Source organism: Gymnoscopelus braueri (genome assembly GCF_963280865.1).
Source record: "Gymnoscopelus braueri genome assembly, chromosome: 6".
Taxonomy (NCBI): domain Eukaryota; kingdom Metazoa; phylum Chordata; class Actinopteri; order Myctophiformes; family Myctophidae; genus Gymnoscopelus; species Gymnoscopelus braueri.
Window position 1 is genome coordinate 3,989,714 of NC_137607.1, and position 16,623 is coordinate 4,006,336.

The 16,623-nt window shown below is 39.7% G+C and overlaps 2 protein-coding genes across 4 annotated transcripts in view; both read right to left on the reverse strand.

The window, feature by feature from the left end:
• LOC308087392 (programmed cell death 1 ligand 1-like) overlaps nt 1-16,623 on the reverse strand; it is a 142,014-nt gene that overhangs the window by 85,082 nt on the left and 40,309 nt on the right. For 2 of the 3 annotated variants that reach the window (XM_080431195.1, XM_080431194.1), the window contains exons 4-5: nt 11,449-11,751; nt 10,845-10,951 (exon numbers count right to left, since the gene is read on the reverse strand). In XM_080431195.1, coding sequence (XP_080287321.1) covers nt 10,845-10,951; nt 11,449-11,751 — 410 coding nt within the window. Of the gene's footprint in view, nt 1-10,331; nt 10,494-10,693; nt 10,737-10,844; nt 10,952-11,448; nt 11,752-16,623 lie in introns of those variants that run through there. The other variant, XM_080431193.1, reaches the window with a different exon arrangement.
• On the reverse strand, nt 11,844-15,915 carry LOC308086327 (uncharacterized protein; the record flags this gene model as incomplete). Its single annotated transcript, XM_080429848.1, has 3 exons — nt 15,783-15,915; nt 13,055-13,390; nt 11,844-12,124 (listed from the first exon to the last, which is right to left on the reverse strand). The coding sequence occupies exons 1-3, from the start codon at nt 15,871-15,873 to the stop codon at nt 11,844-11,846; spliced, it is 708 nt and encodes a 235-aa protein (XP_080285974.1). The 5' UTR covers nt 15,874-15,915.

Here is a 16,623-nt window from a genome sequence, read left to right on the forward strand (position 1 = left end):
ATACGTAAGAGCACTGAAAATGTGTGTGTGCGTGTGTGCGTGTGTGTGTGTGTGTGTGTGTGTGTGTGTGTGTGTGTGTGTGTGTGTGTGTGTGTGTGTGTGTGTGTGTGTGTGTGTGTGTCCATTTTTCATACAAATTCATTATGTGTATGAAAAATGGCTAAACGAACACACCCGGTTCCCAACCCAAATAGATGAATAAAAACAGGGAGCTCTGCTAAACTACAAGCTCACAATGTTATAATGAAGTAGTAAACATATCACTGTCACCGTCACTCTTTTTCCCTCTCTCTCTCGCTCTCTCTCTCTCTCTCTCTCTCTCTCTCTCTCTCTCTCTCTCTCTCTCTCTCTCTCTCTCTCATAAACACTATATATAGGCTAAATCAGATTTTCAATGATGCTTCCTCCCTACTCTTATAGTACCTAAATATAATAAACCTAAACATAACTTTTTTTTTACTTACATTTTTATCCCACGATTTTGTAACCCAATTTTTACACCCAGTGCCAATTGTCTATGTAATCCTGGGCATTACCTTCCCTCTGCCAACCTAGGGAGGCCAGGGCCGAGCTCATGCCTCCTTCAATGCATGAGAGCCAACTGACCTTCTTATCATGGGCGCCGATGACGTGGGGGCATCGGGGCAACAGCCCCCACACTCAACTGATGAGGGGGCTGTGGGGCTCAATTTAATTCCATGACTATAGCGCAAAGCAGAGCTCTCTGAAGGTTCAAATGGTGCCCGCGACGGCCGGCTGCGAGAGAGACGCATTCAACGAGCCGGCCGTTAACACCTATAGAACAATAGCGCAGGAATGTAGGAATGTAACAACCCCACCCAGCACCTAAGCCCCAGCGGGGCTGATCTAGGTCAAGTTCAGCCCCCATGGTCGCGCACAAAAGTCGGCGTCCCTGCTTCTTATCACCTGACAGGGGAGAGGTTCCCTGGTTGGACGTAGCGCGTTCCTTCCCCCTCCACCTAAACATAACTTAAATAATTGACATTTAAAATATGTAGATTCACGGCTCTTAAAATGTCTGTTTAAATGGAATTTGTGTCAAATTCTTCTTCAGATTCCCCGGCCATTAACTCATAGGCCACCATTATCGCATTAATGCGATCTAATAAATAGCGCGCCTGGCCGCCAAGATCGCATTAATGCGATCTATGGTCTTTATTGATCTTTATGCTCTGATCACGCTATTCTGTAATGAAGCAGTCTAAGTTTCAGGTTCCACTTACTTCACCCACCACTGCATCCGGTTTCATGACTTGGGTTCCGTTTCCGGTTTGAATTTTTTTCCCCCAGTCATTTTCGACCATAATAGGGAAACAAACGGTTTTTCACACGCTATAAAAAACGATCGGAGACCTCCCCTCCTATAATCTATGGTCTGGGTGACGAACAGTCATCCCCGTCGTGTATCACATCGTAATTTTCGCCGATCAGAGAATCTGAGCCCATTTCACATCCGGTTCATGTGTTTGACTGTGTCAGTGGGTGTGGGGGGGGGCGAGTGTCTCAGCGAGCGGATCAAGCTGGTATGTGCTGCTCTCTAGTGGTGGAACGATCAAAACGATTCATATGTCCAGCTAGACTTTCGATATGTGAATTAAATAACAAAATAACGAAACAAAAAAACACGAAAATCGCTGACAAGGGCAGCTATGAACGAGGTTTTAACTCTGGCAATCAATGAGTTAAAGACAAGGACCAACCAGCCCCTCCCTCATCCTCTTGCCCTCCCTCTCTCTCTCTCCCTCCATATTTCTATCCTGTGATGTTGTCTGGATACTCCATGGTTCTGCTGATCCTGGGTCTGTGTCTGTGGAAGAAACGCGCAGGTAGGTTTTTTTCCAAGGTTTTGAAGAAAATGTACCTGGCACAAATGGCCGTAGCATATGTGGGGAGTTACGTCATGATCCAAGTTTCAAAAAGTTTGATTGTGTGACCTACGGTTCAAGAGTGATAGAATGAAGGGCCCTGTTATAGCGCCACCATGGGGCCGATTTGAAAACGTTGGGCCTTCCTTGGCCTACTGGAAGTGTGCATGCAAAGTTTCACGCCGATCGGTCTGTTGTGTAGCCGGTGGGGGGGGGGGGGGGGAGAGAGAGAGAGAGAGAGAGAGAGAGAGAGAGAGAGAGAGAGAGAGAGAGAGAGAGAGAGACGTCATATTCCTGTCAGCGTTTCTATTTTGTTTTTGTTTTATTATACATCTGGAAAATAACCTATTATGGAAAAGTATAGAACTGACATTCCTACACATCTGTACTTACATGTCAAATACCATTCAATACCATGATGTCATTAGTAGGCAGGTTTCTGAACGGTGCCACAGATTGGCTGTTCACAGACAGACAGACACTGACCGACAAACAGACATGGGATAAAGTATAGTCTCGGTCCTTTGGCCGTCCGGCCTGGTGAAGATAATAACTTGGCATAGCAATTATGAAGGATTAAAGATGTACATATAACTAACTGTATGTGGCCTTTTTTATTTTATTCACAGATCTCTGTTGTGTCAGGTACGTTCAGTAAAGATCTATATTCATCAACATGACAGTAGAATAGATCACATCTGGTTAATACTTCATTTATGTTAATTATACTGTATCTTTTAATAACAGACGTGTTCAGGCTCAGGGAACCAATCAGGGATCCTCTGCAGTCCAGATGACCAACCAAAGTGCAGCTCCTGATGATGTGTACGATACACTGCAGCAAGGTCAGTCTATCAACCAATCATATTGGTTTATTAAACTAGTTTTTCTAATGAGAACAACTAGTTCATCAGTTAAAATGTATTGTTTATCCTACTTACTAATTAGCAGACTAATTCATATAATTGTAACCATGTTTGAATGTTGAATGTAATGTTTAATTATTTACCTTTAGTCTACACAAGCGACTATGAAGAACTCCCTCAATCTCATGACTATGAAAATGGTAAGTACATAATATTATTAATATTTTGCGGTCAAGTGGTTGTTGAGTAAATGTCCAGTAAGCAGAGATTATCTGTGTGATTTATTAAGATAGAATGAGAATTTAACTCAGTGAACGACAAAACTCAACAAACTGAGAGATGAAAACACCTGACTGAACATATTCAACAAAATGTTGAAATATGGCCCACATTTTCTAATTAACTTTGAACTCATATTTCAGTCCCAGAATCTTCAAGACGTCAACATGCAGCTGATCCAGTTGATTCAAATGTCAGGAATCAGGAATGAGTCGATGTAAGATGAAGCTCTTTGATAATGATGTTGAGGTAATGCATATATTCCACAGTTCATGTAGTAAAACACACAGCAGATAAAGTGTGCAGGCTACATGGTACAGCATGTTTAAACGGATATTTCACTCTCAAACATGTTTGGGGTCATTTTAACATTTACTCAGACAGTTTTTAAGTTGCTTGATTTAGTATTTAGACATTTGATATTCATTTGATCAGACACGCCTCCTATACAAACCTTCAAACTTAAACCATGATATATTCTTGGCTAAACACCCGTCCTTGATTGAGACCTCTGGTTTCAATCAATCAAGCCACCCGAGCCACACACACACACACACACACACACACACACACACACACACACACACACACACACACACACACACACACACATATATATATATATATATATATATATATATATATATATATATATATATATATATATCCTTATTCTGAACCCAGGCAGTAAGGATGTAATCATCAAGGCAAAGGGTTAAAAGTTTTTTTTAATTCACATCCGCCAATATATGCAAATATATATGAGGTCTAATTATATGAAGATAAGGTTGAAAATTGGTTTAAAGTGCTCCTTTAAATGACAATAGTTCATGACATATTATGTCAGGTTCTGGTTTTGACAGAGTCGTGTCAGTCTTATGAACACACCTTATTAATAAAATCCCAAATAAATGAACATTTATCATAATAATCATAGTTCAGTTGTTTCATGCATACTATGCACTCTCTAACATCAAACAGTGAACACATAGTGAGTGTTCATGCAGAGGACTGAAGCAGGCGGAAGTTTGTTGTTCTTCACACCTTAAAACCACAACTCATCTTTACAATGGTCTCTTCCTTCTATGTCATTGTTACCATAGCAACTTTAAGTCCGGTGGTTAACGGGCATGTTTCGATATCACTATACATACGCCGTGTGTGTGTGTGTGTGCGTGTGCGTGTGCGTGTGCGTGTGCGTGTGCGTGTGTGTGTGTGTGTGTGTGTGTGTGCACGTGCGCATACTTCTCTTCACTCAAACATGCCCCCCGGGTCTGAGAATGTAATGTTTTTCTTATTGTTAAAGTATAGTATTGTCTTAGGACCCCAGGAAGAATGGGGATCCTTTTTAATAAACAAACAAAGATAATTGTACAATACCTGATTCTGATTGGTCACTCAAGACAGCCAGGGATGGTTAGTTTAATTTATGAACAACTAACAGTGTTACTCTTTTTTTCCCCCACTTTTTTGGGGGGTTGGGGGGTGGGGGGTGGTCATGTGTTCAAGACTAATAACATATTTAATCAATCAATCAAATTCCTCCAGGGTGCCTCTGCCTCTAGGAAGCCAGCAGAACAGAGAGATCTCTGACTATGTCTTATATAACTATTTGATTAACTTATGTTATCAGTAAGGACATTATGCATGTACTGTACAGTATGTCTCAATAAAGTCTATGATTATAACCTTTAACCCATTTTGGGCGGGAACCCCTATTTGTAACTATACCTTTCAGGACGGGAAACCCTTTTGGGGTTGTTGTTGTTATGTACAGTATATAGCAACATACATTTGTTGTAATTTTTGAATAAATATTTGAAGTTTTTCAGAAAACTTAGGTCAGGATTTAGAAGGCGTTTTTAGAATCTGCCTCAGGTCTAAATGGGTTAATAGTCAATGAGGGTTTTATAAGATCTTTTATGGTTTCATGTGTACTACGCACTCACTAACATCAAAGTGTTCATACTGAGACCAGACAGAGGGAGGGTTTACTATCTGAAAACCACAGTGTGTTTTCCCCTGATGCAGGATGCTGCTATACCAGACAGCGCCGGTGTTGTGGTTACAGACACACACACACACACACACACACACACACACACACACACACACACACACACACACACACACACACACACACACACACACACACACACACACACACACACACACACACACACACACACACACACACACACACACACACACACACACACACACATCCACAGCAGAGTTAGGCCCTTGTATCACCACACATGTTTAGAGTCCCTGCAGTGTCCTGTTGTTTTGTGGCTATGTTACAGTTTCAATTACAGTATGTATTCTAAATACTAATATTCTAAAGACTGCATGGATGATTACACAACTGTACTGAACTGTACTGTTACACAGGTGGCATAGCATATAAATGCATATAAAATGCCAAAATTTACAATTTAGGCATTTATCCAGAGCGATTTACAGTAAGCAAGGACAACACAGGTAATACATCAAATGCATAGAAATAGTAATCTAGGATCATAGGTAAACTTAGAACCTATCATCAGTCTAACAGTATAATATATAAAAAAAACAATAATCTGTACATTGAAACTATCCACACTATAACAAAAAAAAAAAGCATGGGTTTCCGAGGCTAGGTCAACAATGACCTGCCATCTGTCTACATAACATACTATCTAAGTTACATTTTAATCTTTGCATAAGCCTGCAAGGGTCATCGTAGGCTGAAGAGGTGAGTCTTTAGATTACAGCAGAACATTGGGAGTGAGTCTGCAGTTTTAACTGCAATGGGGAGTTCATTCCATAGTTTGGGAGCCAGAAGGGAGAAGAGTCTGGGACGTGTGGAGCGTTGTCCTGGATGTTTTAGCAAAGGTTCTGACATCTTCCCTGTGTTAGCTGATCTGAGTGAGCGGGAGGGATTGTATGATTCTACTAAGACCCATAGGGTCCATTTGGCTCTACTTACAGGTGGCTAAATGGATTTTGAACTGAAGTGGTAATAATATATTAAGTGGTAAATATGGACGGTGTGAGCATTCGATCTGGACTTTGAGATGTTTGTCTTGTTTGGTTTGGCTTTGAGGAAACTTGAAGAGGAGGAGGAGATCCTCATCAAGTTCATAAGCATAAGAAACTAAAAAACACATTTCCCCATCGTTTTAAATGACAAATCATTGGTCTTCTCTTCACCTCTTGGTATAGCGTGCAAAAGTCAGTCTATAATAACATGAGACTTTGATCATTATAAGTAGATATTGATGTTTTCTTCCAACATAAGATGCTCATGAATGACTTTACAAAAATCATAGAATGGATACTTAGGCTTAATAGACCAGTGGTTCTCAAACTTTTTCATGTCAAGGACCCCCAAAATGATATGCATTTGGCCGCGGACCCGCATCTCAAAATATGTTGTTCCAGGGACCCCCAGAAGCAAAGATTTGAGTTACAAATGTTGGCTTTAAAAATATATATATTCAAAGATTTGCAAAAAAAAATACCCTTTTTCCAAAATAGCAGATCTACAAGCTCATAGCGCGGCACTCTGTGCCGCACTATTGAGCTTGTATATCTGCTATTTTTAAATAGCCAAAGTATAAAAGGTTACACATTTTGCTGGGAACCCCCCCAAGGAACCCTGGGGGTCCCCGGACCCCACTTTGAGAACCAATGTAATAGACCACCACTTCAACTCTGTAAGTAAGGAATGCTATCCTGCCACTAGAGCGAATGTCCACAAGAGGGAAACACAGGACAAAGGACATGAAAGCAGAAGTCTTGAAGTCTTTGTTGAGGTGTGTTTTACTATCTGGTGTGATGGCCTGGTTAAAGACTCCTGCAATCCTACATTGAACCAAACCCAACTTTGGTTTAGGGTCTACGTCAAGGTGCAGCTGATCACTGAACTTGGTTCAGTGAACTTTTTATGAGCATGAAAAGGGCCTTCAGTCAGTCATTATATCTTTTTTTTTGTTATCAATTGTTTTTATTATTATATCGACAATACAATTATGTTCAAATGTATAAATTTTTCAACAAAAACAAGATACAAACACAACTTAAAAACAACACAGAAGGTTAATAAAAATAATGATAAAAATAATAATAATAATAATAAACCCACCCACCCCACCCCGGACCAACAATGTCTCGAAATGCAAGGGCCAAACACCATGCCTATACCTGTGCAAGGTCACAACACTGTGTACAACACTTAAACCAAGTCTTTAAGCTTATCTGCAAAGTTAGACCACATATCAATGTTCCTCTCACTTGCTCCATGTAACCTCGCCGTTGACAGTTCTAAATAAACAATATCTAAAAACGTTAAAGCCCATTGGCGAAATGTTAGGGTATGAGGAGGTTTCCACCTTGTAGCTACCATTGTTTTTGCAGCTGTTAAGCCAGCAAAGAAGATGCGCTTGTGTGTGCAGTTCAGGTGTAGCCGGGACACATCATTTAAGATAAATACAGATGGAGAAGGTGTGATATCAGTTCCCAAAAGTAATGACAGTTTAGCTGCAACCATAATCCAAAAAGAGGGACATTCCCAAACCATGTGAAAAAAGGTACCAATAACATTTGGAGTACAAAATGTGCAGTCACTATGTCAATATGTACGTCAATATGTCAATATGAGTCAATATGTACGGTGAGTCAGTCATTATATCTGAACTTAACTGGGTAGAACGGGGCAATTAGCATTCAGTGTAATTTTACATTTTTACAGCCCATAATGGTTCCTAAAACATAACATACATATGTATGTATAGACAGACAGACAGACAGACAGACAGACAATATTTGTACAATTTCTTTATTAAAAACATTTTCTTTTTTTTTAAATACGTTTTCAAAAACAAGCACAGGGAAGTACAGTTCAATACAAGGTCTGTTAAGAGGATTTTAAAGCCAAGACCCCAGCTTCCATTGGGGTTCTTTGTACTCAATTCATCAAAACATTTAATGGCAGACATACAATACTATGCAAAAACATCATATAAAAAAGTAGCGATCGAAAATATATATATACCGTATGTACAGTTCAGGGGGGGGGGCAGTCCCCATTTGCAGCCACCTGTAAGTGCTCTTTTAGAGTGGTTTTGAAGGAGAGTAAGGATTCAATTTTTTTGTGGAGCTCCCTCTGGTGTTGTGATTGTGGACTTCATTAAGGATGTTTGTGAAGTAGTTTGACAGGTACATGGGTGTCTTTGTGGTGTAGTGTATCTTGTAGACCAGACCCATAGCAAGTTGCTGTACTCTGTCCTCTACCCTGAGGCATCCCACCCTAGCATAATGAGCAGTGGTTTAGATGAGTTGTAGATGAAAGGCCAAGCAGTATCCTGACCAGCTTGTTTAGGGGTGTCTGGAGCCTTGTTTTTAAGGCCTTTGTGGTGCTATGGTAGCTTGAGGTGCATGTGTAGTCGATGTGACATTGGATGAGTGCTCCTGTTAAGAGTCCTCAATGTATGTATCAAGGTATGAATGCGGACATAAGGCATTACATGGCATTTCACATGTTTTCACCATTTATGATATCTTCTCCTGCATATAGTGCATTTGTACAACACATTGCATTCATATTATATATACACAGTTTATTCTTACAACATGAATGCATTGCTTTGATTGTTGTTTACAATGGCTTCAAGTAAGGTCTTTAAAGAGTGAGAAGACATGTAATGTAGGACATTGTAACAGCACCAAAGTCTTTTCACTTATTAGATTATCACAGCATTTGCACTTATAAGACATCAATAATAGACAGTTTTTAAGTTGCTTGATGCAATATTTAGGTATTTCATATTCTTTAATCAGACCCCCCCCCCTCCTATATTCAAGCCAATTCAACTTCAATCTCCATTTCAATTAGACTTATTGGAAACACACACCCCTGGTTCTGGTGTCCTTTAAATGTGTGATAGGGCCATGTTTTTTGTTTTTTTGTTTTCTTCAACAACCAACAACAAATAAATGAAAATACATTAAAATACATTAACAAAAATAACAATGTAAAAAAAAAAAGAGAAAAAAAAGCATGGCCCTCTGATGCAGTAGAAGGACAATTTCAGTCACCAGGAGCAGGGACATGTGTTTCAATGAGTCTTAAATGGTTACAATTTAGTCTGAAGTTCAATGGATTTATATTGGATGTCTGATAAATATCTATGTATTGAATCAATCAAAACAAAAGCCTGAGTAGGTGTTAAAATGACACCAGAAGTGTTTTAAAGTGTAACACCACTTTAAAGTGAGGAAATGCGTTTGGACTTTCCCAGTCCCTGTCTACATACTGAGTGTGTAGACAGTACAGTAAGTGCAAATATATATTTTCTTCAGGCCTGTCAATTTAAACCCTCTATACTTAAAAAATATATATTATTATAAATTTGACCGGGGTTTCCGATATTAAATCTTCATGTTAATATTATCTCTTGTTCAAGTGGTTAGCAGTAGAGTGCTGTTGGATGCTTTTCTCCAAAGTGCAATACTGTAAGTAATATACTTTTTTCAGGCCTGTCAAATACAAATGACAAAATACTCAAAAGTAATAGAAATACATATATCTCAATTACTAATTACTAATACTCTGATGTGATTCAATCCAAGGTCAAAGGGAGTAAATGTGGTTTAATTTTGTCTGCATTTAGTTTAGTTGGTTTAGATTGCTTATAACCCACTGATCATACTTGTTGGTTAAAATTGAAGATAAAACACAATACATTCCAGGTCTGATTTTCAATTTGGTCCTCTCACAAACGAACACAAGGCAGTGTGGCAGGCATCTCATAAATAAATGACATTAGATAAACACATCACATTGATGCTTTGGCTTTGAAAACAGTAACCTGACTGAGTCACATTGATAAAGTTACTCACATTCACTACTGGCAGCTAGCCAACAGTAGGCCTACCACACTGTTCTACTGTTGACCATAATCACATCATGGTGTGAGCAACGTAACAGCAGCTATTGAGGGCAGGGACAGTAACAAACCTCCAGTGCAGTGTTGATTTTGACAGCAAATCTTGATTCAGTTTTAGTCATATTTTAGTCATCTGAAATGTTTTAGTTTTTGTCTAGTTTTAGTCTAAAAAATATCATAAGATTATAGACTAAACTACAGTTGATTTAGTCGACTAAAATGTATGTTGGCGGTGCCTTGATGGCGTCATAATGGCTGATTTTACACTTGGTTGCATGCTGAAAATAGACGATCTACAAGCTCACAACGCGTGTGAGCTTGTAGATCGGCTATTTTCAGAGCGCAACACCCGAGCGCAACCAAACATAAAATTACTTGTCTTTTAGTTCTACTGGATCTCTTCTCCACTAGTCCCTCACTAACATTTTAGTCAAGCTATTGAGGGCAGGGAGAGTAACAAACCTCCAGTGACCACCAGACCTTTATGACACAACCTTCTTCCCTTCCATTCCAGCTTCAGTCCTATTAAACTGCAAATAAAATGAATTGACAATTGCATTGACAATTCTCAGAATAGCATTTTTTTTTAGATTGGCTTCAAATGAAAAATGTGTATTATCATCATTAACCTATAATAAGAATACTTATTACTAGTTAGTCTTATGTCAAATCAGGATCAGTCTAACCTATTCATTGCATCACTACTGTACAAAAACACAAGCAACTGTACCTGTTGAGGTCTGAAATGGTTTCTGTTCATCTGTTGTTCCCTGCTGAAAAGAGAGATATACATAAGTGGCATGGAAATACTCAGCAATAGTCAACCTACAATATATAAAATTAATAAAAGGTGGGTCAGTGGAGATTGATTTTCATTTTACCTGTGGAGTGTTGTTTCCCCCTCTCCGTTTCAGGTATACAGCTGTAGCTACTGCTATAATAACAGTGATGGTGACAACTGCAGCCACAATGGCTCCAACAGAACCACCTAAAAAAGGGAAAATGTATAAAAGTATTGTGCTATATCTACAATATCCTATTTTCAAAACCTAGAAATAATATTCTGTCCAAAAGAATTGCAAAGATTTTTGACTGTGCAGAAAGGCAACAATACTGTAATGTAAAATTAACCTGCTCAACCAAAAACAATCAATTTTTTCTAAATCTTGTGTGTCAAACTGCCAAAATCTTAGAGAAATACAAGGTCTGCACTGGTGATGTTAACACATATTGTGTTGTTAAGGAGCTCCCTTTCTTTACATTATTCATGTTCAACAGAACTTCTATTCTATTCTATTTCCTGCTCATGAGAATCCATTATCTTTGTTATAACCTCATATAAGACAGCCCACAAGTCCAGTCGAGTGAAATGACCTGCCTACATTCTGATAACATGTTGACATAAAATGTACATTTTCTCCCAACATGCTTCAGTGATTTACAAAGGATTTGAATGAGAGCAGATCACAAGTAGCATATATTTACGTTTCTGGTTTATCTTCAGAGGGGTATAGGTGACATATGTGTCGTCAGCATGGGTAAGTTCACATCTGTAGACACCCTCCAGTTTCACCGAAGAGGCGCTGAGCTGGAGGGCGCCTGACTCAGACACACCCTTGACTCGTTCCTTCCATTCGTCTGTGACCAGAGGTAGAGGGTTGGTGGACAAGGAGTTGAGGATGGTTTCAGTGTGGTTGAAGCTCCAGGTGACACTGAAGTCCTTCAGAGCAGAGCTGGGTGCCTTGCAGGGAATGTCCACAACATCAGAGTCATAACCAAGGACTGGAGCTGAAATATTAAGAGACAGGGTGGACCAGCAGTTATTAGAATGAGTCTGAACTTGGATAGAAAGGACACAGGTTTGATCATTGTAAACTGTTTTAGAAAAGAGCTTTACATGAATGAAAGGTGATGGTCTTTCCTCCTCCCTCTGTGCCAACAGAGCAGGTGAACTCAAGCTGTGAGTCCTTTGCTGTGAAGGTCAGAATACTGCTGATGTCGTAGAGCTGCTCTGTAGTCTTGGTGACAGTGGTTGTGTTGTAGAAGCTGTAGTTGCTGGAAGGGCTGGTGGACCAGGTGAGAGTGGGCTCTGGGTAGATTCCTCTGGAGGTGCAGGTTAACGTGTCACCTTCCAGTTCCATGGAGACACTGACCACTGGGGCTGTAACAAAGTGAGAGGTCGTTTTTTTTTTGATGAATTGTTTGTTTGTTAGGTGTACAATTTGACATTTTCAACTATGTTGAGCTATGGTTAATGGGCATTGGGTGCTACAAGCAAGCAGAAAGTGCATGGTAAAAAATATATTTCTCATAGCAGATACTTCATCCTCTTGCCAATCAGAATGGGGTATTTTTAAGTGACCATGATATAATTCATTATTTTAAGAAAGATGTGAGAATGTTCCAACTTAGAATGAGTTTTTTTTTAAATATATTACTATTGCATCAGTTCAGTTTATTTTCTTAATTATAAGGGTAGATTCTTGACTGTTATTTGCCAAATCAAAAGTAATGTTACTGGGCCAGTGGTTACAATGGTGAGCTTGAAAAGCCACTGGCCCAGAAGGTTACAAGGTTTTTGTTTGTTTGTTTCTTGTAAAAAATACATTTAAAAAAAGAATATATATATATATATATATATATATATATATATATATATATATATATATATATATATATAGAGAGAGAGAGAGAGAGAGAGAGAGAGAGAGAGAGAGAGAGAGAGAGAGAGAGAGAGAGAGAGAGAGAGAGAGAGAGAGAGAAAAAAAGAGAAAGAAAGAGAAAGAAAAAATAAGGTTAAAGCTCTATATTCAATCATTCAATAATCATTGCTATAGAGTGAAATTTTCAGTTGGGTTGCCAATTTCATCTAATCAGGAGTGAGAACCCAATTTCACTTGTTTATGTCGTACTCTGTATGAGTTCTCTCTCCTGGCTGGATACAATTGGTATCCCAACCTGAAAATGCATTGTCTGTTTAGAGCTGGATAGACAGGGAGACCCCTTGTTACTGAATAAATACTCTATAGCAATGATTGAAATAAATAAACAGTAATTTACTGCACCTTTCATTAATTGTAAAATTACTCACCCAAGACTGTGACATTGAACCAGTGGCGTGAATTAGCTCCGTTGAGCACTTGTCCATAATAGGTACCAGTATCATTGAGGCGGAGGTCTCTAATGGAGAGAGATCCAGTCCCTGTGTCTAGAAAGAGTCTTCCTATGAACCTGTCCAGGGTCTGGTTTTGCAACTGGCCATTAGTGTAAAACGCCAGAACATATTGTTCTGTTCCAAATAACTTTGACCAGAGAATATCAGAACCATGAGGCACTTTACTAATGCCAGTCTGTAGAGTGATGTTCTTCCCGACCTCCCCAACAACCTGCTTCATCTCTTTTCCAGGTGGTGTCTGTGCTGCTGCAACTGTAAAGAGCAAAGACAGACAGACAGACATTTAGACGGTTTATGTGTCATATATTAAATATTCATCTTGAGCTGTTTTCATTCCCTCATCTGTCTCACACCATAACTAACAGAATTGACGGACAGACAAATGGTTGAATGCATGTTTTTCTAATGAGGAAACAAATATTGTTTTGTGTTGAGCAGAACTCAACCTGCTCATTCTTCCTGCTGCTGCTTATGCTTTGCCTCTATGAACTTTTGCGTTTTTAATCACAATATTTTTCGTATTAATTAGGGGATGATTTGAGACAAAGCCTTCAGTTCATGCCAAAAGTTGTGGAGAGATACGCAGAGTGCAATAAACTACCAGAACCAGTAAGACAAAAAAACACAATTTGGGGGTTACAGGTCTTTAAAAAAATCCAAATAACATTAATGTTACCGATCATCTTCAGCTAGCTGTGGTTTAATCTGACTTAAATGGATATTTCACTTTAAAAAAAAAATTGGGTCATTTTATCATCTATTCAGGCTTTTGTGAGCCCCCAGACAGTTTTTAATTTGCTTGATTCAGTATTTAGATATTTGATATTCATTTTTATCAGACACGCCCCCTTCCTATAGATGGGTTTCCTGTTTGTAAACATAGAGGATGATGCGCGCGCAGTGGCGGGATGAGCCTGTAGAGGGCGCTATTACCCGCAGCATCTCTGGCCACTGTACATTCAGAAAATAAATGGTCTTCACCAGGTTTAATGAAAGTAGATTAAATGATGCAGTTTGTAATATCTTCTTTACTCAATAAAAATGATTTGTCGAAAGTTGGATCTGTTTGTATATAATAGCAGCATTATGCCTATTATGCCTATAATAGCAGCATTATGCCTATCTAAATCCCGAAAATAACGAGAGAGTGAATGGCGCTTCCGGTTCGTTCTCCCCCGCGCATGCGCAGATCGCGCACTCTGCTCTGTGATGACGTCGCGCGGAAACCCATCTATACAAATCCATTGTAACTCCAAACTCAATTTTTAACATGTTAGATTCATCAAAAACACCCGTCCTGAATCTTGGCATTGATGAATGATTTGTTGCCATGAAGAAGTGACACATGTCCACCAGGCATGTCAACTAAGCTCAGAAAGTACATTCAAACTGTGTTTTTTGTTTCAGTTTTTTTTAAACTTTTTAATATTTAATATTGGTATTATTATAGATATATATAAAATGACACATACACAGTAGCCCGGCTCCTAATGCAGAATGTAAAACAGGACAGTCATTATAGGCCTATAGGTCTATTCCACAAGAGGGCGCACCGACACCAGATTATTGTCAATTTGTCAAGAACAAGCTCGCACGTGTGCTAGACTAGAGCAGTGGTTCCTCAACCTGCCCAGGACCCAAACTAATGAAAATAGCAGATCTACAAGGTCAAAACGCATCGTATTTTCACTACTTCTTAAACGTTTTATTTATTCATTTATTTATGGAATTTATGTATTTACAACAGTTAAATATGTTGGAATTCATGTATTGATGAAAAGCATTTTTTACTTTTTAAATTATTTTAAATTTTAGTTTATGGAAGACACCAAAAAATGGGATCTTTACTCGCGACCCATAACAATTGGTTCTATGCTAGAGCATTTGGTTTCATGATATTTAGACTGACTCAGCATATCATCACTGCAGTTCAGTTCTACGTCATAGGAGGTCACTATCATATTTACTTCTATCACTCAGCACAATAAAAGAAAAGAAGGGGAAAAAATAAATGTAATCGTCGATTCATCTAGTCTTCACTTTTGTCTCTTATAGGTTGCGGTGAGTTGAAAGAAAACTCAATTCAACAGGTGTCTCAAACCCTTCTCCCAATGAGAGTTTCACATGCATTGAGTTTAATAGTTTAATAATGACGACCGACCGGGTAGTAAACTTAAACAACTAAAGCTATCAAAGTCCTATATTTTGCAAACAGAATGAATGGCCATCATATGTTGTAATGATGTGACCTGCACGGTGTGTGCGTTAGGTGTCGTGTGCGCACCGTGCACGCACAGTCACAGACATGTCAGGACAAAGCACCAACAACCGAATGTGCTTTAAATCTAGCAACATAAATATATATTTCCAACGCATTGTTTGGTCTTTCCTGAATAGTGCATTCTGGTCACGGCGACCAGGGATGCATACATCCATCAATCAATTATAGCTAAGATATATATGTCTTTATTAATGATGTGCTCGGCTGAACTCCAAATATTAACATAGAATAGTTCACAACATTACAAACAAACAGTGTAGCCTAACGTACCATTGTCTTTTAAATCTGTGGTTAAAATGAGTTTATCTACACACTGTTGGTCCAGTTGTGTCATCATCCATCCAGATGAAATGGTTTACTCACCCCCATGGCAGAGAATGTCCGACGACATGAGACAGAGACCCACAACGATGGTCAAGGACAAGGAGATGAAGGAACGCGGGAGCATCATCATTCTAATATTAACGGTCCTCTCTGTCGATTCTCTCTGTCTGTAGCCTCGTTCCCAGCCTCACTTCTGTCTCTCACTGCAGAAAACTATCTCGGGGCTGCTGGTGCAAGTTAAGCGGAGGAGTGTCTGTGTGGATCTGTGACTGAGGAGGTGTGTCTGTGTGGATCTGTGACTGAGGAGGTGTGTCTGTGTGGAGCTGTGACTGAGGAGGTGTGTCTGTGTGGAGCTGTGACTGAGGAGGTGTGTCTGTGTGGATCTGTGACTGAGGAGGTGTGTCTGTGTGGAGCTGTGACTGAGGAGGTGTGTCTGTGTGGATCTGTGACTGAGGAGGTGTGTCTGTGTGGAGCTGTGACTGAGGAGGTGTGTCTGTGTGGATCTGTGACTGAGGAGGTGTGTCTGTGTGGATCTGTGACTGAGGAGGTGTGTCTGTGTGGAGCTGTGACTGAGGAGGTGTGTCTGTGTGGATCTGTGACTGAGGAGGTGTGTCTGTGTGGAGCTGTTGTGGCTCGGGTTGGGCTGAGGAGGAGTGTCTGTGTGGATCTGTGACTGAGGAGGTGTGTCTGTGTGGAGCTGTGACTGAGGAGGTGTGTCTGTGTGGATCTGTGACTGAGGAGGTGTGTCTGTGTGGAGCTGTGACTGAGGAGGTGTGTCTGTGTGGATCTGTGACTGAGGAGGTGTGTCTGTGTGGAGCTGTTGTGGCTCGGGTTGGGCTGAGGAGGAGTGTCTGTGTGGATCTGTGAGGAGGTGTCATAT